The sequence below is a fragment of the Delphinus delphis genome, chromosome 12 (assembly GCF_949987515.2).
Source record: "Delphinus delphis chromosome 12, mDelDel1.2, whole genome shotgun sequence".
NCBI lineage: Eukaryota > Metazoa > Chordata > Mammalia > Artiodactyla > Delphinidae > Delphinus > Delphinus delphis.
Window position 1 is genome coordinate 14,766,337 of NC_082694.2, and position 24,519 is coordinate 14,790,855.

A 24,519-nucleotide genomic window follows, 5' to 3' on the forward strand; every position below is an offset into this window, starting at 1 on the left:
ATCCCACCCCAAGCCTGTTGTTGTTTGAAAAGCCACCATTTGATGAAGTCATTCCTTCTCCTTAAGATGTTCCTCTATTTGGGACTTGCTTGATGGTCCAGTGGTTAAGAATCCGCCTTCCAATGCAGGGGACACGGGTTCGAGCCCTGGTCTGGGAACTAAGCCTGTGCGCTGCAACTGCTGAGCACGTGGTCCACAACTAGTGAGAAGCCCGTCAGCCACAACAAGGAGCCCACACGCTGCAACTAAGACCCGACACAGCCAAAAATAAATAAATAAATATTTAATTTTTAAAGCTATTCCTCTATTCAAATGCAGATGTCCCTGGGAGGGGTCATATGTTAAGCCTTGTCAGCTCTTAATACGTTTGTCATGATTAGATGTTTTCCAAGTGATAGCATTCTGACAGCAGTTTCTTGCAGAACAAGACAGATGATGAGTATGTTTTGGTTGGGGGAGAAAGTTAAGAGACAGGTAAAAAGGTGGGGCAGGAAATAGAATTATCAAATGATCCAGAAATTCCACTTCTGGGTAAGTAAGAATTGGAAGCAGGGACTCAGATATTTGTACATCCCTGTTCATAACGGTGTTATTTATAATAGGCAGAAGGTAAAGGCAGCCCAAGTGTATTGAAGGATGAATGGATAAACAAAACATGGTATATAATACACACAACGGAATATTATTCAGCCTTAAAAAGGAAGGAAGGGACTTCACTGGTGGTCCAGTGGTTAAGAATCCTCCTTCCAGTGCAGGGGACATGGGTTCGATCCCTGGTCGGGGAACTAAGATCCCACATGCTGTGGGGCAACTAAGCCCATGTGCTCTAGAAGAAGCCCATATGCCGGAATGAAAGATCCTGCGTGCCACAACTAAGACCCGATGCAGTCAAATAAATAATTTTTTTTTTTAAAAAGGAAGTTCTGACATGTTACAACATGGATGAACATTGAAGACATTATGCTAAGTGAAATATGCCTGTCACAAAAGTGATTCTGCTTCTATGAGGTACATAGAATAGTCAAAATCATAGAGCCAGAAAGTAGTATGGTGGTTGCCAGGAGTTGGAGGGAGGGAAGATGGGGAGTTAAGAGTTTAATGAGGACAGAATTTCAATTTGGGAAGATGAAAAAGTTTTGGAAATGGATGATGGTGATGGTTGCACAACAATACAAATGTACTTAATGCCACTGAACTGTACACTTAAAAATGGTTAAAACAGTAAATTTTATGTTATGTTTATTTTGCCACCCCCAAATTTTTTTTAAAAAGTGAGGCAGGCCCAGGTGTTGGGGCCATGATGGGGTCCTGGCAGCAGAGACTGAAGGGGAGCTCTAAGCTCTTGGGTGCTGGGGGCAGAGTGACTAGAGGGGCGAGGGAGGTAGTGAAAATGGAGAGCCAGGCCAGGGCGGCTCCTCTTACCTCTGTACCTGCTGCTATTTCCTTCTTTGTTGTGTTTCTTTGCTTTGTTTCCTAGCTCTGATTAGCGCACTTCAAAGCGAGTTTGCAAAGTATGGATCTTTCAGGTAAAACATGATGCTTTGAAATTTAAACCGATGTTGAATCAAAACACGTTTTTCTTAATTCTTTAGTATTTGTAATTTAAGTTATGCAGGCTTACTGTTTAAAAAAATACTACAGAAATATATAAAATAAAAAGTAAATTGTCACCATTTCCCTTGTCGTGCCCTCAGCCCTCTTGTCCAACAGTAACTTCTATTAGAGTACCACCTAAATATATATATTTAGTCTAACAGTATGTCATTTCATACACACACACACATTTATTTATTACCCAGGTCTGCAAGTCCAAGCCCTTAAATAAACAAGTAGGAACATATTTTCCCCTTCACTTGGCATTTAATGGTTAACAGTGATATAACATATGTAAGATTAAATTCAGTTTCTTTAAGGCCTCCTGAACAATCGTAGTCTTCTAAAATAAATACATATCTGTGTTACTGTTGTCCATACTGATGTTTAACAATGGTTTTAAATGTTTTCCCTCAAAATTTTTTACAAATTCAAATTCTATAGAGCAAATTGTCTTTTTCAAATGAAATATTTTTCCTTTGCACAAAATACAATATTAAGAGAAATTTTTTAAAGGGTGGAAAAAACCTATCTCCCTAACAGATTGATTGTTTCCATTGTTTTATATTTGATTTTAGTCATTATTCATATAAATACTTACTTTACTCAGCTGTAAATGTAGTGTAAGAGCCCGTGATTGGCATTGGGTGAGAGTGACTAGAGACAGCCGTCTCTGTAGAATTTAAAGCCCTTTTTATCCCTGCAGCAAGCGGGATCATCAGAAAGCCACAATTCCAGCCCTCTGTTTTGCTTCCTATAGAAATACCTTTGCCAAGCTGTGCTTTCATAGTATTCTTTTGCTTTTTTTTTTTTAAATGGATAAGAAACAGCCATAGGACGAATATTTCTATAAATTTGATAGTTACTGGTACAGTCAGTAAAGATCGTGGTACAAAATTTATCTTGGAGCCTAGTGCTGGAAAAAATGATCTTTCCTAGTAAGATAGTATGCTTCCACAGGTGAGTGTCCTAACCCCCCTACTAACCTTCGTGCCTTAGCTGTTGAAATGCTCAAAGCTAAGTTTATTCTCAGTTGCAGGAGCTTTACTAGCCCAGGTCAGTGATTCCCAACAGGGAGCAATTTTGCCCTTCAGAGGACATTTGGCAGTGTAGCATTTTGGTTGTCACAACTAGGCAAGGTAGGGTGTTGCTACCGGCATCTAGTCAGTAGGAGCCAGGGATGCTGCTAATGTCCTAGAAAGCATAAAACAGCCTCCTACAACAAAGAATTGTCCAGCCCCACCATTATTCACACCATTGCTGACCTACGTTTATGGAGTCAACTCACTCTTTCGAGTCTTTTTATTTATTTTATCATACCTGCTATACATGACTTTTTAATAAACTGCTTCAAATTAGTTTTTCAAATGGTAGCCTATAAATTATAAGTAAACTGCACTTTACATTTTGAGAGTTTGGAACGTCCCTGGTGGCTCAGTGGTTAAGAATCCGCCTGCCAATGCAGGGGACATGGGTTCGAGCCCCAGTCCGGGAAGATCCCACATGGAACGGAGCAACTAAGCCCGTGCGCCACAACTACTGAGCCTGCGCTCTAGAGTCCGTGTGCCACAACTACTGAAGCCCACGCGCCTAGAGCCCATGCTCGGCAACAAGAGAAGCCACTGCAGTGAGAAGCCCGCATACCACAAGGAAGAGTATCCCCTGCTTGCTGTAACTAGAGAAAGCCCACTCGCAGCAATGAAAACCCATCACAGCCAGAAATAAATTTATTTAAAAGAATTTTTTTGAAAGTTTCCCAAATGTGCATGGCTCCAGTAATTTTTTTATGACTGTAATTCCCTTTAATGGCCTTTGGTTTGGGTTCCCCATATTATGGAATGTTTGTACTGTTTTCTTTTCCTTTTAATTTTTATCTTTCCCTTCTTTATTTCTTAATATAACTGTTTTTCTTAACTTTGTTATAAGGAAGAAGTGTCTTATTCAAAGATACTTTCGAGGTTTGAATGTTTGGTTTTTTAAAAAACATTTATTTATTTATTTGGCTGCCCTGGGTCTTAGTTGCAGCACTCAGGATCTTCATTGCCACGTGTGGGAGGGATCTTTAGTTGCCGCATGCATGTGGGATCTTAGTTCCCTGACCAGGGATCCAACCCAGGCCCCCTGCATTGGGAGCACGGAGTCTTAACTGCTGGACCACCAGGGAAATCCCGAGGCTTGAATGTTTTTAATATCACTTCTCTGAGCTTTCACTTGTCTCTTCTGTGAAATGTGATTGTTAAGATTCCATATTTTCTTATAATTGTATTCATTCTGCTTATAATTGCCATATTTAAGATGGCTTTTAAAAACCAGTCAGTCTAGTTTGTGAGTGTTTGCTCTCCTGGGCCCTTGCTATCAGGGAGCTGCATTTTGCTGTTGATGCCATTTTTAATATTTAATTTCTTTTTCTGATTTTTTAATTTAACTGTAATTGCCACAGGAACCCGTGATAAGTAGAAGAGCTTTGTGGTTTTGTTGCTTTAATTATTGGCGTCAGGTTTTTTTTTTTAAGGTCTTATTTTTTAATTTTTTAATAAATTTATTTAGTTTACTTTTTGGCTGCGTTGGGTCTTCGTTGCTGCGCGCAGGCTTTCTCTAGTTGCGGCGAGCGGGGGCTACTCTTGGTTGCGAAATGCAGACTTCTCATTGTGGTGACTTCTCTCGTTGTGGAGCACGGGCTCTAGGCACACAGGCTTCAGTAGTTGTGGCACACGGGCTCAGTAGTTGTGGCTTGCGGGCTCTAGAGCACAGGCTCAGTAGTTTTGGTGCATGGGCTTAGTGGCTCTGTGGCATGTGGGATCTTCCTGGACCAGGGCTTGAACCTGTGTCCCCTGTATTGGCGGGCGGATTCTTAACCACTGCGCCACCAGGGAAGCCCTGGCGTCAGTTTCTTTTCAGACTATGTCTGTTGGTCTTTGAATCTACTGATTATGAAGTGAAGTCTGTATTTAGATACTTTGTTTCCATATTTGGTTATTGTTATTATAATATTCATAGCAGAACTTGTATTTTTTACTCAGAGATCTCCTCTTTTTAAAATTTTTTATTGGAGTATAGATGATTTACAATGTTGTGTTAGTTTCAGGTGTACAGCAAAGTGAATCAGTTATACATATATTCACTCTTTTTTTCTTTTTCTAATTAGCTACAAAATCATATTAAAATACTTCAAAATAACAGAAACATACATGGCAAACAATAAAAATAACATTCTTCTTCAGAACTCTAACATAATTATGATATACCAAATAATTGTAATATAATACAAAGATAAGACTATAGATACACTTAATCATATGAGTCTGAACCATATGAAACTGCCATTCTCTACCTATAAAAATGACTTTTTCGGGCTTCCCTGGTGGCGCAGTGGTTGAGGGTCCGCCTGCCGATGCAGGGGACACGGGGTCGTGCCCTGGTCCGGGAGGATCCCACATGCCGTGGAGTGGCTGGGCACGTGGGCCATGGCTGCTGGGCCTGTGCGTCCGGAGCCTGTGATCTGCAGGGGGAGAGGCCACGGCAGTGAGAGGTCCGCGTACTGCGAAAAAAAAAAATTTCATTATTCACTCTTTTTTAGATTCTTTTCCCATGTAGGCCATTACAGAGTATTGAGTAGAGTTCCCTATGCTATAGAGTAGGTCCTTATTACTTATCTGTTTCATGTATATGTCAATCCCATTCTCCCAATTTATCCCTCCCCCACCCCTTTCCCCCCTGGTAACCACAAGTTTGTTTTCTACATCTGTGATTTATTTCTGTTTGTAATAAATAAGTTCATTTGTATCATTTTTTTAGATTCCACATATAAGTGATATATGTCTTTGTGTGACTTACTTCACTCAGTATGACAGTCTCTAGGTCCATCCATGTTGCTGCAAATCGCATTATTTTGTTCTTTTTATGGCTGAGTAATATTCCACTGTATATATGTACCACATCTTCTTTGTCCATTCCTCTGTCGATGGACATTTAGGTTGCTTCTATGTCCTCGCTATTGTCCATAGCGCTGCAATGAACAATGGGGTGCGTGTTTCTTTTCTTTTTTTTTGCAATTTGTTTTTGGTTCTTTTTTTTTTTTAAATATCTTTATTGGAGTATAATTGGTTTACAATGTTGTGTTAGTTTCTGTTGTACAACAAAGTGAATCAGCTATATGTGTACATATATCCCCATATCCGCTCCCTCTTGAGCCTCCCTCCCATCCTTCCTATCCCACCCCTCTAGGTCATCACAAAGCACCGAGCTGATCTCCCTGTGCTATGCGGCTGCTTCCCACTAGCCGTCCATTTTACATTTGGTAGTGTATATATGTCAGTGTTGCTCTCTCACTTCGTCCCAGCTTACCCTTCCCCCACTGTGTCCTCAAGTCCATTCTCTACATCTGCATCTTTATTCTTGCCCTGCCACTAGGCTCCAGTACTGTGTTTTTAGATTCCATATACGTGCATTAGCATACGGTATTTATTTTTCCCTTTCTGACTTACTTCACTTTGTATGACAGACTCTAGGTCCATCTACCTCATTACAAATAACAATTTCGTTCCTTTTTATGGCTGAGTAATATTCCATTGTATATATGTGCCACATCTTTATCCATTCATCTGTTGATGGACATGTAGGTTGTTACCATGTCTTGGCTATTGTGAATAGTGCTGCTAGGAACATAGGGGTGCATGTATCTTTTCAAATTATGATTTTCTCCAGACATACGCCCAGGAGTGGGATTGCTGGATTACATGGTAGCTCTGTTTTTAGTTTTCTTACGGAACCTCCATACTGTTCTCCATAGTGGCTGTACCAATTTACATTCCCACCAATGGTGTAGGAGGGTTCCCCTTTCTCCACACCCTCTCCAGCATTTATTGTTTGTAGATTTTTTTGATGATGGCCATTCTGACTGGTGTGAGGGGTGATACCTCATGTAGTTTTGATTTGCATTTCTCTAATAATTAGTGATGTTGAGCATCTTTTCATGTGCTTTTTGGCTGTCTGAATGTCTTCTTTGGAGAAATGTCTATTTAGATCTTCCACCCATTTTTTGTTTGGGCTGTTTGTTTTAGAACTTGTATTTTTATGTGTATTTTTTTTTCATTTGTGTCTCTAGCAGGCATGGAAACATAATGTTGTTTGTTTTTATATACTCTTCTCAGGGTTTTTTTAAATTAAGTTTTTAGAGAGTTAATAGATTCACATACATGCAGTTGTAAGAAATAATAGAAAGATTCTGTGTATACCCTTTACCCATTTTCTCCAGTAGTAACATCTTGCAGAGTTAAAGTAGGTATCACAACCAGGCAGTCAGCACTGATACAGTCAAGCTTTAGAATGCTTCCAGTTTCCATCACTACAGGGATCCCTCATGCTGCACTTCTGTAACCAAACCCACTCCCTCCCATCCCCACCCCCTCCTTATATCTGGCAATCACTAATTTGTTCTTCATTTTATAATTTTATCATTTCAAGAATGTTATGTAGGAATAGACTGGATGTAATCTCTTGGGATTGGCTTTTTTTCCTCTTTCTTCTTTTTTTTTTAATTGAAGTATAATCGGCATATAATATTACACTAGTTTCAGATGTATAGCATAGTGATTTGACATTTATATACTTTACAACTTGATCACCTCAATAAATCTAGTAATCTAGTAACTGTCTGTCACCCTACAAAGTTATTGCAATATTTTTGACTATAATTCCCTGTGCTGTACATGACATCCCCATGACTTATTTATTTTATAACTGGAAGTTTGTACCTCTTAATCACCTTCATCTATTTTGCCCAACACCCTCTTAGACTGACTTTTTTTCACTCAGTGTAATTCTCTGGCAGTTAACCCAGGTTTTTGCATGTATCAGTAGTTCATTGCTTTTTTATCTTGCTAAGTAGTATTCCATGGTACGGATGCACCACAGTTTGATTAACCATTCACCTGAAGGATATTTGGGTTGTTTCCAGTTATCAGCTGCTATGAATAAAGCTGCTATAAATGTGTGTAGATTTTTGCTTGAACGTAAGTCTTCACTTCTCTGGGATAACTGGCCAGTAGAACAATTGCTGGGTTTTACGGTTGCATATCAGAAACTGTCAAGCTGTTGTCCAGAGTGGTGGTACCATTTAAAATTCCCACCTGCCAGTGTATGAGTGATCCAGTTTTTCTGCATCCTCAAAATTGGGTGGGCTGAGGAGGGCTGGAGCCGGGTGAGGAGAGAAGTGAGCCTGCCGCGCCCACGACTTGGACCCCAGGCTGGTCTCCCGTCTCCCAGGGAGTGGTGGGAACTGCCAGACTGTTTTCTACAGCAGCTGTACCATTTTGCATTCCCATCACCTGTGCACCAGGTTCCAGTTTCAGCAGATTGGAGCCATGTGGCACACAGGGTCTTGGTGCTCCGGTGGGTGTCAGGCCTGAGCCTCTGAGGTGGGAGACCGAGTTCAGGACATTGGACCAACAGAGACCTCCTGAAACCATGTAATAGCAATCAATGAGAGCTCTCCCAGAGATCTCCCACTCAACACTAAGACCCAGCTCCATTCAACGACCAGCAAGCTCCAGTGCTGGACACCCCATGCCAAACAACTAGCAAGACAGAAACACAGCTCCACCTATTAGCAGGGACGCTGCCTAAAATCATAACTTCACAGACACCCCAAAACATACCACCAGACTCAGTCCTGCCCAACAGAAAGACAAGATCCAGCCTCATCCACCAGAACACAGGCACCAGTCTCCTCCACCAGGAAGCCTACAGAACCCACTGAGCCAACCTTAGCCACTGGGGCAGACACCAAACACAACAGGAACTGCAAACCTGCAGCCTGTGAAAAGGAGACCCCAAACACAGTAAGATAAGCAAAATGATAAGACAGAGAAATAGGCAGCAGATGAAGGAGAAGAGTAAAAACCCACCAGACCAAACAAATGAAGAGGAAATAGGCATTCTACCTGAAAAAGAACTCAGAGTAATGATAGTGAACATGATCCAAAATCTTGGAAATAGAATGGAGAAAATACAAGAAACGTTTAACAAGAACCTAGAAGAATTAAAGAGCAAACAAACGAACAACACAATAGATGAAATTAAAAAATCTCTAGAAGGAATCAATAGAAGAATAGCTGAGGCTGAAGAGCGGATAAGTGACCTGGAAGATAAAATAGTGGAAATAACTACCACAGAGCAGAATAAAGAAAAAAGAATGAAAAGAATTGAGGACAGTCTCAGAGACCTCTGCAACAGCATTAACTGCATCAGCATTCGAATTATAGGGGTCCCAGAAGAAGAAGTGAAAAAGAAAGGGACTGAGAAAATATTTGAATAGATAATAGTCAAAAAGTTCCCTAACATGGAATAGGAAATAGTCAGTCAAGTCCAGGAAGTGCAGAGAGTCCCATACAGGATAAATCCAAGGAGAAACACACCAAGACACATATTAACCAAACTATCAAAAACTAAATACAGAGAAAAAATATTAAAAGTAGTAAGGGAAAAGCAACAAATAACATACAAGGGAATCCCCATAGGTTAACAGCTGATCTTTCAGCAGAAACTCTGCAAGCCAGAAGGGAGTGGCAGGACATATTTAAAGTGATGAACAGGAAAAGCCTACAACCAAGATTACTCTACACAGCAAGGATCTCATTCAGATTTGACAGAGAAATTAAAACCTTTACAGACAAGCAAAAGCTAAGAGAATTCAGCACCACCAAACCAGCTTTACAGCAAATGCTAAAGGAACTTCTCTAGGCAGGAAACACAAGAGAAAGAAAAGACCTACAAAAACAAACTCAAAGCAATTAAGAAAATGGTAATAGGAACATACATAACGATAATTGCCTTAAATGTAAATGGATTAAATGCTCCAGCCAAAAGACGGACTGGCTGAATGGATACAAAAACAAGACCCGTATATATGCTGTCTACAAAGACTCACTTCAGACCTAGACACACATACAGACTGAAAATGAGGGGATGGAAAAAGGTATTTCATGCAAATGGAAATCAGAAGAAAGCTGGAGTAGCAATTCTCATATCAGACAAAATAGACTTTAAAATAAAGACTTTTACAAGAAAAAAAGGACACTACATAATGATCAAGGGATCAATCCAAGAAGAAGATATAACAACTGTGAATATTTATGCACCCAACATAGGAGCACCTCAATACATAAGGGAAATGCTAACAGCCATAAAAGGGGAAATTGACAGTAACACAGTAATAGTAGGAGATTTTAACACCCCACTTTCACCAATGGACATATCATCCAAAATGAAAATAAATAAGGAAACACAAGCTTTAAATTACACATTAAACAAGATGGACTTAATTGATATTTATAGGACATTCTATCCAAAAACAACAGAATACACTTTCTTCTCAAGTGCTCATGGAACATTCTCCAGGATGATCATATCTTGGGTTACAAATCAAGCCTTGGTAAATTTAAGAAAATTGAAATCGTATCAAGTATATTTTCCAATCACAGCGCTCTGAGACTAGATATCAGTTAGATGAAAAAAACTGTAAAAAATACAAACACATGGAGGCTAAACAATATGCTACTAAATAACCAAGAGATCACTAAAGAAATGAAAAAATACCTAGAAACAAATGACAATGAAAACAGTATGACCCAAAACCTATGGATGTAGCAAAAGCAGTTCTAAGAGGGAAGTTTATAGCAGTACAATCCTACCTCAAGAAACAAGTAAAATCTCAAATAAACAACCTAAAAACCTACAGCAATTAGAGAAAGAAGAACGAAAAAAACCCCAAAGTTAGCAGAAGGAAAGAAATCATAAATATCAGATCAGAACTATATGAAAAAGAAATGAAGGAAACAGTAGCAAAGATTAATAAAACTAAAACCTGTTTCTTCGAGAGATAAACAAAATTGATAAACCATTAGCTAGACTCATCAAGAAAAAGAAGGAGAAGACTGAAATCAGTAAAATTAGAAATGAAAAAGAAGTAACAACTGACACTGCAGAAATACAAAGGATCATGAGAGATTACTACAAGCAACGGTATGCCAATAAAATGGACAACGTGGAAGAAATGGACAAATTCTTAGAAAAGCACAACCTTCTGAGACTGAACCAGGAAGAAATGGAAAATATAAACAGACCAATCACAAGCACTGAAATTGAAACTGTTATTAAAAATCTTCCAACAAACAAATGCCCAGGACCAGATGGCTATTTCTATTAAACATTTAGAGAAGCGCTAACACCTATCCTTCTCAAACTCGTCCAAAGTACAGCAGAGGGAGGAACACTCCCAAACTCATTCTACGAGGCCACCATCACGCTGATACCAAAACCAGACAAAGATACTATAAAAAAAGAAAATTAAAGACCAATATCTCTGATAAACATAGATGCAAAAATCCTCAACAAAATACTAGCAAACAGAATCCAAGAGCACATTAAAAGGATCATACACCGTGATGAAGTGGGTTTTATCCCAAGAATGCAAAGATTCTTCAATATACGCAAATCAATCCATGTAATATACCATATTAACAAATTGAAGGATAAAAATGATATGATGATCTCAATAGATGCAAAAAAAGCTTTCAACAAAATTCAACACCCATTTATGATAAAAACCCTCCAGAAAGTAAGCATAAAGGGAACTTACCTCAACATAATAAAGACCATATATGACAAACCCACAGCCAACATCGTTCTCAATGGTGAAAAGCTGAAACCATTTCCACTAAGACCAGGAACAAGACAAGGTTGCCCACTCTCACCTATTATTCAACATAGTTTTGGAAGTTTTCACCATAGCAATCAGAGAAGAAAAAGAAATAAAAGGAATCCACATCGGAAAAGAAGAAGTAAAACTGTCACTGTTTGGAGATGACATGATAGTGTACATAGAGAATCCTAAAGATGCTACCAGAAAACTACTAGAGCTAATCAATGAATTTGGTAAAGTAGCAGGATACAAAATTAATGCACAGGTATCTCTTTCATTCCTATACACTAAAGATGAAAAATCTGAAAGAGAAATTAAGGAAACACTCACATTTACCACTGCAACAAAAAGGATAAAATATCTAGGAATAAACCTACCTAAGGAGACAAAAGACCTGTACTCAGAAAACTATAAGACACTGATGAAAGAAATCAAAGATGACACAAACAGATCGAGAGATATACTGTGTTCCTGGATTGGAAGAACCAACATTGGGAAAATGACTATACCACCCAAAGCAATCTACAGATTCAATGCAACCCCTATCAAACTACCAATGGTATTTTTCACAGAACTAGAACAAAAAATTGCACAATTTGTATGGAAACACAAAAGACCCCGAATAGCCAAAGCAATCTTGAGAAAGAAAAATGGAGCTGGAGAAATCAGGCTTGCTGACTTAAGACTGTACTACAAAGCTACAGTAATCAAGACAGTATGGTACTGGCACAAAAACAGAAGTATAGATCAATGGAACAGGATAGAAAGCCCAGAGATAAACCCCCGCACATATGGTCACCTTATATTTGATAAAGGAGGCAAGAATATACAATGGAGAAAAGACAGCCTCTTCAATAAGTGGTGCTGGGAAAACGGGACAGCTACATGTAAAAGAATGAAATTAGAACACTCCCTAACACCATACGCAAAAATAAACTCAAAATGGCCTAAGTGTAAGGCCAGACACCATCAAACTCTTAGAGGAAAACAGGCAGAACACTTTATGATATAAATCACAGCAAGATCCTTTTTGACCCACCTCCTAGAAAAATGGAAATAAAAACAAAAATAAACAAATGGGACCTAATGAAACTTAGAAGCTTTTGCACAGCAAAGGAAACCATAAACAAGATGAAACGAGAACCCTCAGAATGGGAGAAAATATTTGCAAATGAAGCAACTGACAAAGGATTAATCTCCAAAATATACAAGCAGCTCAATATCAAAAAAACAAACAGTACAACCAGAAATGAGCAAAAGACCTAAATAGACATTTCTCCAAAGAAGACTTACAGATTGCCAACAGACACATGAAAGGATGGTCAACGTCAGTGATCATTAGAGAAATGCAAATCAAAAGTACCATGAGGTATCACCTCACACTGGTCAGAATGGCCATCATCAAAAAATATACAAACAATAAATGCTGTAGGGGGTGTGGAGAAAAGGAAACCCTTTTGCACTGTTGATGGGAATGAAAATTGATACAGCGACTATGGAGAACAGTATGGAGATTCCTTAAAAAACTAAAAATAGAACTACCATACGACCCAGCAATCCTACTCCTGGACATATACCCTGAGAAAACCGTAATTCAAAAAGAGTCATGTACCACAATGTTCATTACAGCACCATTTACAATAGACAGGGCATGGAAGCAACCTAAGTGTCCATCGACTGATGAATGGATAAAGAAGATGTGGCACATGTATGCAGTGGAATACTACTCAGCCATAAAAAGAAATGAAATTGAGTTATTTGTAGTGAGGTGGATGGACCTAGAGTCTTCATACAGTGTGAAGTAAGTCAGAAAGAGAAAAACAAATACCGTATGCTAACACATATATATGGAATCTAAAAAAAACAAATGGTTCTGATGAACCTTGGGGCAGGACAGGAATAAAGACGCAGACATAGAGAATGGACTTGAGGACACGGGGAGGGGGAAGGGTAAGCTGGGACGAAGTGGAGAGTGGCATGGACACGTATACACTACCAAATGTAAAATAGATAGCTGGTGGGAAGCAGCTGCATAGCACAGGGAGACCAGCTTGGTGCTTTGTGACCACCTAGAGGGGTGGGCTAGGGAGAGTGAGAGGGAGATGCAAGATGGAGGGGATAGGCGGATATATGTATACATATAGCTGATTCACTTTGTTATACAGCAGAAACTAACACACCATTGTAAAGCAATTATACTCCAATAAAGATGTTTAAAAAAAAAATAAAAGTCAAGGGCACCATGCCTAATAGACTAAATCTCTGGCAATAAAAATTTGAAAACAAAACAAAGAAAAAAATTGGGTGGTGTCAGTATTTTTTCTTTTAGCCATTCTGATGGGTGTGTAGAGCTATCTGATTGTTGTTTTAATTTGTATTTCCCTAATGGTTGATGATTAGGAACATTTTTTCATATGCTTATTTGCCATCGTGTCTCTTTTGGTGAAATGACACTTGCCTACTTTGTGTATGTTTGAAATTCTTCACAATGAAATGCTAAAACATTAATCTCTTTAAATCCATTTATGTTGTTTTTGGTTTTAGTTTCTTTTACTACATCTACTGATCTGTTTTGGTCACAAGTATGCAGTCATACTGTGTCTGTAATTGAAAACTTGAGGAGAGCTAGTTTCTGTTGAGATCTCTCACCCTCCTTTTGCCATCTGAAATTGGTTACTGTTTTACTTTTTTCTGTAAAGAAATGTTCTGGAATTTTTGTGGTCAGTACAAAAAAGGAAAAACCTATTTCTGACCTAATACTAAATATGTCGTTTTATGTAGGACCACTTGAGTCTTTATAAAACCACCTCAGTGCTGTTTACTATTAAGACACTAATATGTTTAATTTCTTTACCCAGTTTGAATATCATAGTTCTCTGTTGTTTTCAACCATTCATTGGTTTATTCAACAAATATTTGAGTGTCAGCTGTGTGAGGGCACAGTGCTAGGCACTGGGAATAAAATCGTGAGTCCACCTCCAAATGAAAAACAAACCTAGTGCTGTCTTGGGCAGCACAGGTACCCAAATGGGAACCTTACTGAGAAGGTCAACATGGCCTCTGAACAAGGATGACGTGCAAATTCATGAAGGGTACTGTATTTGAAGAACAAACAAAAAGGAAATCCGCCCACCAAGTCCCCACTCTCTAAAGATGTCAGGGGGCCCTGGCACTGTGCAGAGGGAGGCCCTGAAGGTGGAGGGAGCCTGGGACACTGGAGGGCCTGCAGGAGGCCTGGGCGGGGCTGCTGGGGAGGAGCTGAGCACAAAGAGCTGTAACCATGAAGCGCTACTCATTGTGTTTCACGACCCCCTCTGTGTGACCTTGGTCTTTCTAAGTTTAAATGTCAGCTAGTTTTTATAATGCTAACTTATTAATGTTTTCTGTAGAATTTTAACCTTTTTATTTTGGAGATTCTTATTTTATTGTGAAATATATACAGCTAAAATTTTTCTGTGATCTGCCTATTCATCCCTCCCACCCTTAACCCCTGGCAACCTTTTTACTGTCTCCATAATTTTCTCTTTTCCAGAATGTCGTATCATTGGAATCATGCAGTATGTTGCCTTTTAGATTGATTTCTTTCACTTAGTAATATGCATGTAAGGTTTCTCCAGGTCTTTTCATGACTTGATAGCTCATTTCTTCTTAGTGCTGAATAATATTCATTGTGTGGATGTACCACACTTCATTTATCCATTATTATTGTTCACTTACAAGCAATATCTTAGTTGCTTCCGAGTTTTGGCAATTACGAATAAAGCTGCCATAAATGTCCACGTGCAAGTTTTTGTGTGGACATAAGTTTTTAACTCCTTTGAATAAATACCAAGGAGGGCTATTGCTGGATCATATGGTAAGAGTATGCAGCCAGGACATGGAAGCAACCTAAGCATCCATTGACAGATGAATGGATGAAGAAGATGTGGCACATATATACAGTGGAATATTACTCAGCCATAAAAAGAAACGAAATTGAGTTATTTGTAGTGAGGTGGATGGACCTAGAGACTGTCATACAGAGTGAACTCAGAGAAAAACAAATACCATATGCTAACACATATTTATGGAATCTAAAAAAAGAAAAATGTTCTGAAGAACCTAGGGGCAGGACAGGAATAAAGACGCAGACATAGAGAATGGACTTGAGGACACGGGGAGGGGGAAGGGTGAGCTGGGACGAAGTGAGAGAGTGGCATGGACATATATACACTACCAAATGTAAAACAGATAGCTAGTGGGAAGCAGCTGCATAGCACAGGGAGATCAGCTTGGTGCTTTGTGCCCACCTAGAGGGGTGGGCTAGGGAGGGTGGGAGGGAGACGCAAGAGGGAGGAGATATGGGGATATATGTATACATATAGCTGATTCACTTTGTTATACAGCAGAAACTAACACACCATTGTAAAGCAATTATACTCCAATAAAGATGTTAAAAAAAAATAGAGTATGTTTAGTTTTGTAAGGAACTGACAAACTCTCTTCCAAAGTGGCTGTACCATTTTTCATTCCCATCAGCAATGACTGAGCGTTCCTATTGCTCCACATCCTCACCAGCATTTGGTGTTGTCAGTGTTTTGGATTTTGACCATTCTAATAGGTGTATGCTGGTATCTTATTGTTGTTTTAATTTGCATTTCCCTAATGACATAGGATGTTGAACATCTTTTTATGTGCTTTTTTGCCATCTGTATATCTTCTTTGGTGAGTTGTCTGTTTAGGTCTTCTGCCCATTTTTGATTGAGTTGTTCATTTTCTTATTGATGAGCTTTAAGAGTTCTTTGTATATGTTAGATAACAGTCCTTTATCAGAAATGTCTAATGAAAATATTTTCTTCCAGCTTTTGGCTTGTCTTCTCATTCTCTTGTGGGGGGTCACTATTTTTATTTATAAAATTATTTTTTCTGCCACGTGTGCTTTTTCCTTGTGGAATATAGAAAATACATTTTGGTCCAGTATTTTACTTTTCTCATGTATCAATATGTATCTTCTTGGTTTTGAGTTTTTGTCTCTTTATTTTTACTAATTCAAAAAAGTTTATTGAACACATGTCATGTTCAGCCCCTCTCTCTGGGATACAGACTCAGGATGCAAATTAGGATAAAACATATGCCTGTGTAGACATCAAACTTGTATCATTCAAGCAAAATTATATGAAGTTTGCTTTATTTTTTTAAATTTTTTTAATTTTTATTTTTTTTGCGGTACACGGGCCTCACTGTCGTGGCCTCTCCTGTTGCAGAGCACAGGCTCCAGACGCGCAGGCTCAGCGGCCATGGCTCACGGGCCCAGCCGCTCCGCCGCATGTGGGATCTTCCCGGACCGGGGCACGAACCCGTGTCCCCTGCATCGGCAGGCGGACTCTCAACCACTGCGCCACCAGTGAAGCCCGGAATTTGCTTTATTTTTACCCTTCTTCTCTTCCTCCCATCACTTACCTCTTTACAATAATAATAGTAACTTTAACATTGTAGAATTTCTATCTTTCTTATATCATTATAATGGCATATATAATTTATTGCTTATTTCAGCCATACAGATTCTTAATACTTCTTCTCTATAATTAGACTGATCTTAATAAATAGATAAATATTTTACTTTCCCTTTTCAGTGTCAAGGGAAAAGAAGTATTCTCTGCAACTAGCAAACTTCCTTACTCCTTTAGAAAAATCACAAAATGCTATGTATGTCAGACAGGCATTTCTCTGGTTCCTCTTGTTTCCTTGCCCCTTGTTTTCCTTAGCTTCCTGGAGTCTGGATTTATACAGAGGTGGATTGGTGGTGATTCCTGGGGTAGCTGGGGAGCCCTGTGCACCGGTTTTGGTGAACAGCTGGAAGTGAGGCATTTCTCAGAACTTTTAAGTCTCATGAAATTTCAAAACAGATTTGAAGGGTTGCCAGCTTTTATTTTGACATGTTAAAGACTTCAGGGGGGAGAAATGATCATTTGTTACTACCACGATTTCTTTTAAAGAATATATAGTATGTGTATGATCTCAGACAACAGAACATTTTTTGTAACGAGGAGCTGTAGCTGTCTCACACTGACACATACTCACTCTCATTTTCCTGTGGACCAGCAGCAGGCCCCTCCCGGGCAGCCACCCTCCGTAGGCTGGTGTGTGGGGAGCACTGCTTGGGTTGCTTAAAGCCTCTTTTCCAGTGTGGCCCCAGCAAGGCCCGCCTAGAGCCATTCCTCCCGTGTGTGACTTGTCCTGGGGGTGACATCATGCCTAGCTGGCTTCCTTCCCTAAAGGTCAGATGCAGGCTTTCAGGCCATTCTCCAGATCAGCTGGTTGGTGTGGGTGCTCGGAGAGTTTGTACCTATTGTAGCCAAAGTAGCACACAATTTAGGAAAGTCAGTCTTGGTCCAAGGACAGCAATGTAGTCTACGGGTACATAAATAGCTTTGGGAGTCCGCCCACTATTGCTGACTTTTATTAGAATAGCTTTTGATTTGACTGTCTTTCTTTTCTTTTTTCTTTTTTTTTTTTTTTGTGGTACGCGGGCCTCTCACTGCTGTGGCCTCTCCCGTTGCGGAGCGCAGGCTCAGCGGCCATGGCTCACGGGCCCAGCCGCTCTGCGGCACGTGGGATCTTCCCGGACCGGGGCACAAACCCATGTCCCCTGCATCGGCATGCAGACTCCCAACCACTGCACCACCAGAGGAGCCCTTGACTGTCTTTCTTTATTCCATCCTGCGTCACATTCTGTTGAGCAATCCTGACTGTCATCTTTCCCTTTCAGCGGTTTTGCGAGTGGCTGGTTCCCTGCAGAGGAGCACAGAAGTGATGAAGGCCATGCAGAGTCTGGTGAAGATCCCAGAAATCCAGGCCACCATGCGGGAGCTGTCCAAAGAGATGATGAAGGTGCCCTGGGGCCACCCTGTGTCCTGTTCCAAAGCGCTAAGAGTCAGCAAGCGGCAGGGGCTGTAGGGCCGGGGCTGGGCAGGAGTAGACAGGCCACTGTTGCCAGACAGAAATGATTTTGAGGACAGAGGAGCAGCTGTTAACATTGGTTGAAACTGTCTGAGCTGAGCGTGGCAGAGGCTGGGTCAGATTGCCAGGGTGTTCCTTAGAAGAAGCGAGAGTATACCCAGAGCTCTAGGGGAGGTGGGAGACCCAGGAAGCAACTGCGTGGGATTCGGCGACCTAGGATTTATGGGTTCTGACATGAACAAGGAAACAGAAAGAAACCCAGGTTCCTCTGTTTGTCCCAGGGGAGTGTTGGCAAAGCTGGCGAGGGAGGTTTCAAGACCAGGGACGGGCAAACTTTTTTTGTAAAGGGCTGGGTAGTAAATGTAGTTTCTACCTTGTGGGCCATACGTCTCTGTTGTAACTACTCAGCTCTACCTGTAGCATGAAAGCAGCCGTAGATCACGTGTAAACAAACGGTCATGACTGGGTTCCTATAAAACTTTATTTATGAAAGTAGGCAGTGGCTTGGGTTTGGTGTGCAGGCTGTCATTGGCTGACCCCGTCTTAGACTAGAAAAGGAAACTGAGAACCAAACAGAAAGCAGTAAACACCTAGTGCCCCGGGATCAGGGCCGGGCAGGGACCTGTCCTGGTGGCCTTCAGATGGGGGACAGGGCGTAGTTACTGAGCCCCCACCTGCCAGTGGTGCAGCACACATGCTCTCCTAGAAAGTCCTCCCAGCCACCTTGGGAGGTAGGGATTTTTTTCCCCATTTTATACAGGAGTAGGAAACTGAGTCTTCAAGTTGCCAGGTAACTTATCTGAGTGACTTTGGTAGGAGGTGACAGATCTGGGGTTGGAGCACAGATGCCTGGGCTGCCTCAGAGGACATGGTGATAAGAGGTGCCTCATCAGGTGCTGTTTCACACTTTGAACCTGTGGCCTGAGAGCCCAGACGGTACACCTCAAATTCTTGTTTGCAGCTTGTGCAGAGAAGCTGCCTCCCTTCCTCCTAGGGAATTTTATGTATGAACTTGAGTTCTAAACAGGGCTCTAGGGCATGGGAGAGGGGAACTGGAGAAGAAAATTGATAGAAAAGAAAGGCAACATAAAAAGGCCAGAGCCCAGGTCTTTGGAATGAGAAATCCTTGGGCAGTCATCAGGAGGGCACCAGGTCAGCGGGGTCTGTCCTTTACAAGTGGCGTGTGGATGTCTCATCGCCCAGGTTGTGATGCCTGTCCATCTAGCACTGGGCAACAAGGTAATTCTGAAACGACTTCAGGCCTGCTCACTCTGACTTACGTAGCCACCAGGATCTGAGGGGCGGAGTCTTTTTTTAGAATCTGGGATCTTTTCCACAAAAGTTTCTGAATACTGAGCATAGTATAGATTTGGAGGAGGGCCTGCATGTAGTAGATAGTAAATATTTCCTGAATTCATCAAGGGTGCATCTCCAGGTGCAAACTGAAGCCTCTGGCGGGGTCCCAGCGTGTCGAGGGCAACGACATGATCTCAGTCATTCCATTTGTCCCCAGACCCTGGCCTGGCGTGTGGCACAGGGCATACATTTGACAAATGTTTGCTGGTTGGATGAATGTGTAAGTGAATGGCCACTTGTCCCTCCAGGATGTGGAGGGCTGTCAGTCAGTCTGCCCTAGGCTCTTTTAACTGGGATGGTGAGTACGTATTGAGCCTCTTTTCCACTAGCCTCCAGCACTAAGATCCATTCACCCAGGCCACAGGGCTCCACTTGTATCCTTGAATGTGAATTTGTTCCTTTTGGTTGGGAGCGAAAGGTCTGAGCACGGGCAGAATATGGAACTAGCTAGATTCATGCCATTAAGAGTCACTTGAGTGGTCTGACAGCAGGACAGGCAGGAGAGAGGGCTTGCTTTAAATCTGATACCATCAGCATGGTCGGTGAGAGTCATGCCCTGGCTGAGTGCAGGAGAGCCAGGGCTGGAGCTGCCAGACGTGACCTTGCGCTCGCATGACACTGCTCATTCGGGAAGACCGCAGGGTCTGCTTGTGTTGGCTGGTGTTGGAGAGCAGTTTTCTCGTGCCCGCAGTGGCGCTGTGCTCTTGAGAACGAAGGAGGCTGACTGGCTGGCTTCAGGCTACCAGGCACAGGGCTTCCAGTAGGGAATGTGGAAGGCACTGCCTTGTTGGGCCCCGAAACACTGTCTTATCAGTTCTCTCAGGCTTCGGTGAATTGGTTGATCCTTGCCAGGACCCTGCAGGCCCTGGGCCAGCAGCTATAACTTGGATGTGCTGAAGTACAGGCCTTTTCGGGGTTCCGTGGAGCCCCACCTCGCTCTTGGTATTTGTTATCATAGTGTCTACTGTGACTCCAGCCAGTTTTCATACTGTATTTCAACTCCTGCACGCATAGATTTGCAACGTCAGGGCAAATGCTTCCCGGGACAGCACCCTCTCATCTCTGCAAGTTGTTCCCCACGTGCTGCGTTACCGTCTGAGTTACTTTGTGAAGCTCTGCTGATAGAGGCACCCCCCTCCAACCTTGGTACTAAATTTGGAGAGCAATTTCCCTTTGGCTTTTTGCTTCCTCCAGAGAGGGCAGACAGCATGCGGTGTTGCCTGCAGCCAGCTGTCTGTGGCTTAGCTCTTGAAAGCATGGACAGGACTTGGAGACACCAGAGCTCGGTTGATGCTGGGCCCATAGGGGCGCCTGCTGGGAATGGATTTAACAGTTGCGGGGGCTTCCCTGGTGGCGCAGTGGTTAAGAATCCGCCTGCCAATGCAGGGGACATGGGTTCAAGCCCTGGTCCGGGAAGATCCCACATGCCGCGGAGCAACTAAGCTCACGTGCCACAACTACTGAGCCTGTGCTCTAGAGCCCGCGAGCCACAACTACTGAGCCTGTGTGCCACAACTACTGAGCCTGCGTGCCTAGAGCCCGTGCTCCGCAACGAGAAGCCACTGCCATGAGAAGCCCGCGCACCACAACGAAGAGTAGCCCCCGCTTGCTGCAACTAGAGAAGGCCCGCGTGCAGCAATGAAGACCCAACGCAGCCAAAAATAAATAAAAAATAAATAAATTTATAAAAAAGAATAAAACAGTTGTGGGAAGTGACATGGTTTATTCTGTGTTTAGGCTGGGATCATAGAAGAGATGTTAGAGGACACTTTTGAAAGCATGGATGATCAAGAAGAAATGGAAGAAGCAGCAGAAATGGAAATTGACAAAATTCTGTTTGAAATCACCGCAGGTATGACCCAAGATCCTTCCTCTTTCCCCTCTCCTTTTATGGCCGTTCTTCTTGCATCTGCAAGATTAGCTAGTAGCTTTTTCTTTAGATTATGACTCCCTTCTACATTTGTTATTTTAGATTAGAACCAAAGTTCTAACAATCAAAATCCTTAGTTATTATGACTTTCATATCATTAGAAGTTGGTGTTTGCACACATTTGTCATAGTGAGCAAAACCCCACCAAAACAGCTGTTTTATTGCCCCTTTTCTGTTTCTTGTCAAACTGAACCAGGTATGGAGGACAGAGAAAATGAGGGACCACTTGCTTAAGCTGATGTTTTGTTGATCTGCCTGCTGTCTCTTTACAGGGGCCTTGGGCAAAGCACCTAGTAAGGTGACCGACGCCCTCCCAGAGCCTGAACTTGCAGGAGCGATGGCTGCATCAGAAGATGAGGAGGAGGAAGAGGCCCTGGAGGCCATGCAGTCCCGTCTGGCCACACTCCGCAGCTAGGGCCGCCCAGCCAGGCCCGCAGGCTCTCCTCCGGCCCTGTCACCGGGCGCGCACTCCTTGAAGCCTCCGCCGTTTTCTGTATCTCTTGCACTACACCTCTGGGTGAGGCACTGCGTTCTGGAGAATGTTCTCTGCTAATCTCTCTTCACTCTCTGCAGAGGTTTGGGGATCTCAATGGAATTGTTTTGAGAGGCAGTGTAATAAATGCATCATTTTCAGGGGAATAAACAGAAGTATCTTTTGGGGGATGAGGGCAAAGAAGTGTGTCTTCTCACGAAGCACTTCTGAGAATAGAGTCGATTGCCTGAATGTTGAGGACTCTGTATATTTTTTTTTTGTCTGTAAAACACTATATAAATGGATTTTAATAAATTTCTGCTTTAACATTTGGTCTCATTGTAGATTGTTGGGTGCAATGAACTTTCAAGGTGTTTGCTGTCCCAAATTATTTTATATGTTGGCCTTGGAAAGAGGAGGTGCTATAGCAGGGCACATGGGATTCAGAAGCTCAGCTGAAAGGGCTTCTGCTCTGTGGACCCTGTGCTCCCCAGCCTTCACAGATGTGCTGTGCGAGCTACTCTTCTGCTTTTTGTCATCTGTGTAAGCAAAAGTATCCTTGGGAATTGTGACCCCTTGTCTTGTTGGCTGGGGAACTATATCATGTGTGTCCTGAGGGGTGTGTGTGTGTCTGTAGCTTTCCTCCCTTTCCTTCCCATTGCAAGTTGCAGACAGCTGTGAGATTAGGCCTCTTTCACCCTCTGATTGCCTTTCCCTGCGTTAAGCTGACTGTCTTGGATATATGGGATATGGGCATACATATCAGTGCTTTCTCAAAGCCAGGAGCTGACGGGTGAAAGAGGCATGGTGTGGTCATGCATTGTCAACAACTCACACATTTCTAAGTTATATTTTGAAATAATTCAGCAGTAGCAATTTATATTTGTGTGGGGCTGACAGTTTACAAAGCTGTTTAACATGTGTAATCATTCAGTCTTTACAAATTAGGAAAAGAGCTCATCTTGCTGAAGTGACATGTCCTAAATCACAGTCACGACGTGGCAGAACTGGGGTTCAACCCAGGTCCCTCTGGTCCAAGTCTCGTGTGCCCCAACCACTCTCTCCCAGGTTGGTTTTGTAGATTGTATGGAGAAACCCAAGTGTATCTGATGTGCTGCAGCGAGGGCCTTCTAGTCTCATCCTGCAAGATGGGAGTCTTCAATCCAGGGGACCGTCCTATTGCTCTTGATTTCATCTTTAGGATACAGTTTGTTATTTAAGTAAACATTATTTTTCAGAGAAGTTTTAGGTTCAGAGCACAACTGAGCAGAAAATAGAGTTCCCATGTACACCTCTGGCCCTGACACAGGCACCATCTCCCACTTGTATGTACTGACATCTCACACCCCGCAAGTACATTTGCTCCTGGAATCATACAGTACGTAGCCCTTTCACATTGGCTTCTTACACTTAGTAATATGCATGTAAGTTTCCTCCATGTCTTTTCACGGCTTGACAGGCCATTTCTTTTTAGTGCTAAATAATGTTCCATTGCCCGCATGCACCACACGATCCACTCACCTACGGAAGGACGTCTGGGTTGCTTCAAAGCTTTGGCAATTATGAATAAAGCCATCAATGTCTGTGTGCAGGTCTTTGTGTAGACATGCATTTCAACTATTTAGGCGAATACCAAGGAGCACAGTTGCTGGATCTTATGGTAAGAGTATGTCTACTTTTGTAAAAAACTGACAGTTTTCCAAAGTGGCTGTATCGTTTTGCATTCCCGCCAGCAATGATGAGCGTTCCAGTTGCTCCACACCCTCAGGAGCATTTGGTGGTGTGTTTTGGATTTTGACTATATCCTAATAAGTGTGTAATGGTATCTCGTTTTAATTTGCATTTCCCTGATGATATATGATGTTGGACATCTCTTTATGTGTTTTTCTGCCATATGTGTATATTCTTTGGTGAGGTATCTGTTTAGAACGTTTGCCCATTTTTAATTGGGTTGTTTCTTATTGCTGAGTTTTAAGACTTCTTTGTATACTGTGGATAATAGTGCTTTATCAGAAATACATTTTGCAAACATTTCCTCCCAATCTGTGGCTTGTTTTCTTATTCTCTTCACATTGTTTTTCACAGAGCAGTTTTTAATATTAATGAAGTCCATCTTACCAATTATTTATTTCATGATAGTGCCTTTGATATTGGATCTTAAAAGTCATTGCCATACCCAAGGTCACCTGGAGTTTCTATGTTATTTTGTTAGTAGTCTTATAGTTTTGCATTTTACATTTAGGTCTGTGATCTGTATTAATTCTTGTAAAGCATGTAACGTCTGTGTCTAGATTTATTTCTTTGCATGTGGATGTCCAGTTATTCCAGCACCATTTGTTGAAAAGACTATCTTTGCTGCAGAATACTGCCCTCACTGCTTCATCAGAGATCAGTTGACTATATTTATGTGGGCCTATTTTGGGGCTCTCTATTCTGTTCCATTGATGTATTTGCTTATTTTTTTGCCAGTACCAAATTGTCTTGATTATTGTAGCTTAATAGTAAGTCTTGAAGTCAGGTAGCATCAGT

The 24,519-nt window shown here is 41.7% G+C and overlaps 1 protein-coding gene and 1 non-coding gene across 2 annotated transcripts in view; both read left to right on the forward strand.

Annotated features, from left to right (window-relative positions):
• The window catches only part of CHMP3 (charged multivesicular body protein 3), an 83,464-nt gene extending 59,439 nt beyond the window's left edge, over window positions 1-24,025 (forward strand). The window contains exons 4-6 of the mRNA XM_060027395.1: window positions 18,042-18,163; window positions 21,326-21,440; window positions 21,791-24,025. Coding sequence (XP_059883378.1) covers window positions 18,042-18,163; window positions 21,326-21,440; window positions 21,791-21,933 — 380 coding nt within the window. The 3' untranslated portion in view covers window positions 21,934-24,025. The remainder of the gene's footprint in view (window positions 1-18,041; window positions 18,164-21,325; window positions 21,441-21,790) is intronic.
• Window positions 14,292-14,398, forward strand: LOC132435692 (U6 spliceosomal RNA). Its single transcript, XR_009521636.1, has one exon. It is a non-coding gene; the product is annotated as a U6 spliceosomal RNA (small nuclear RNA).
• Window positions 24,026-24,519: the final 494 nt, after the last annotated feature.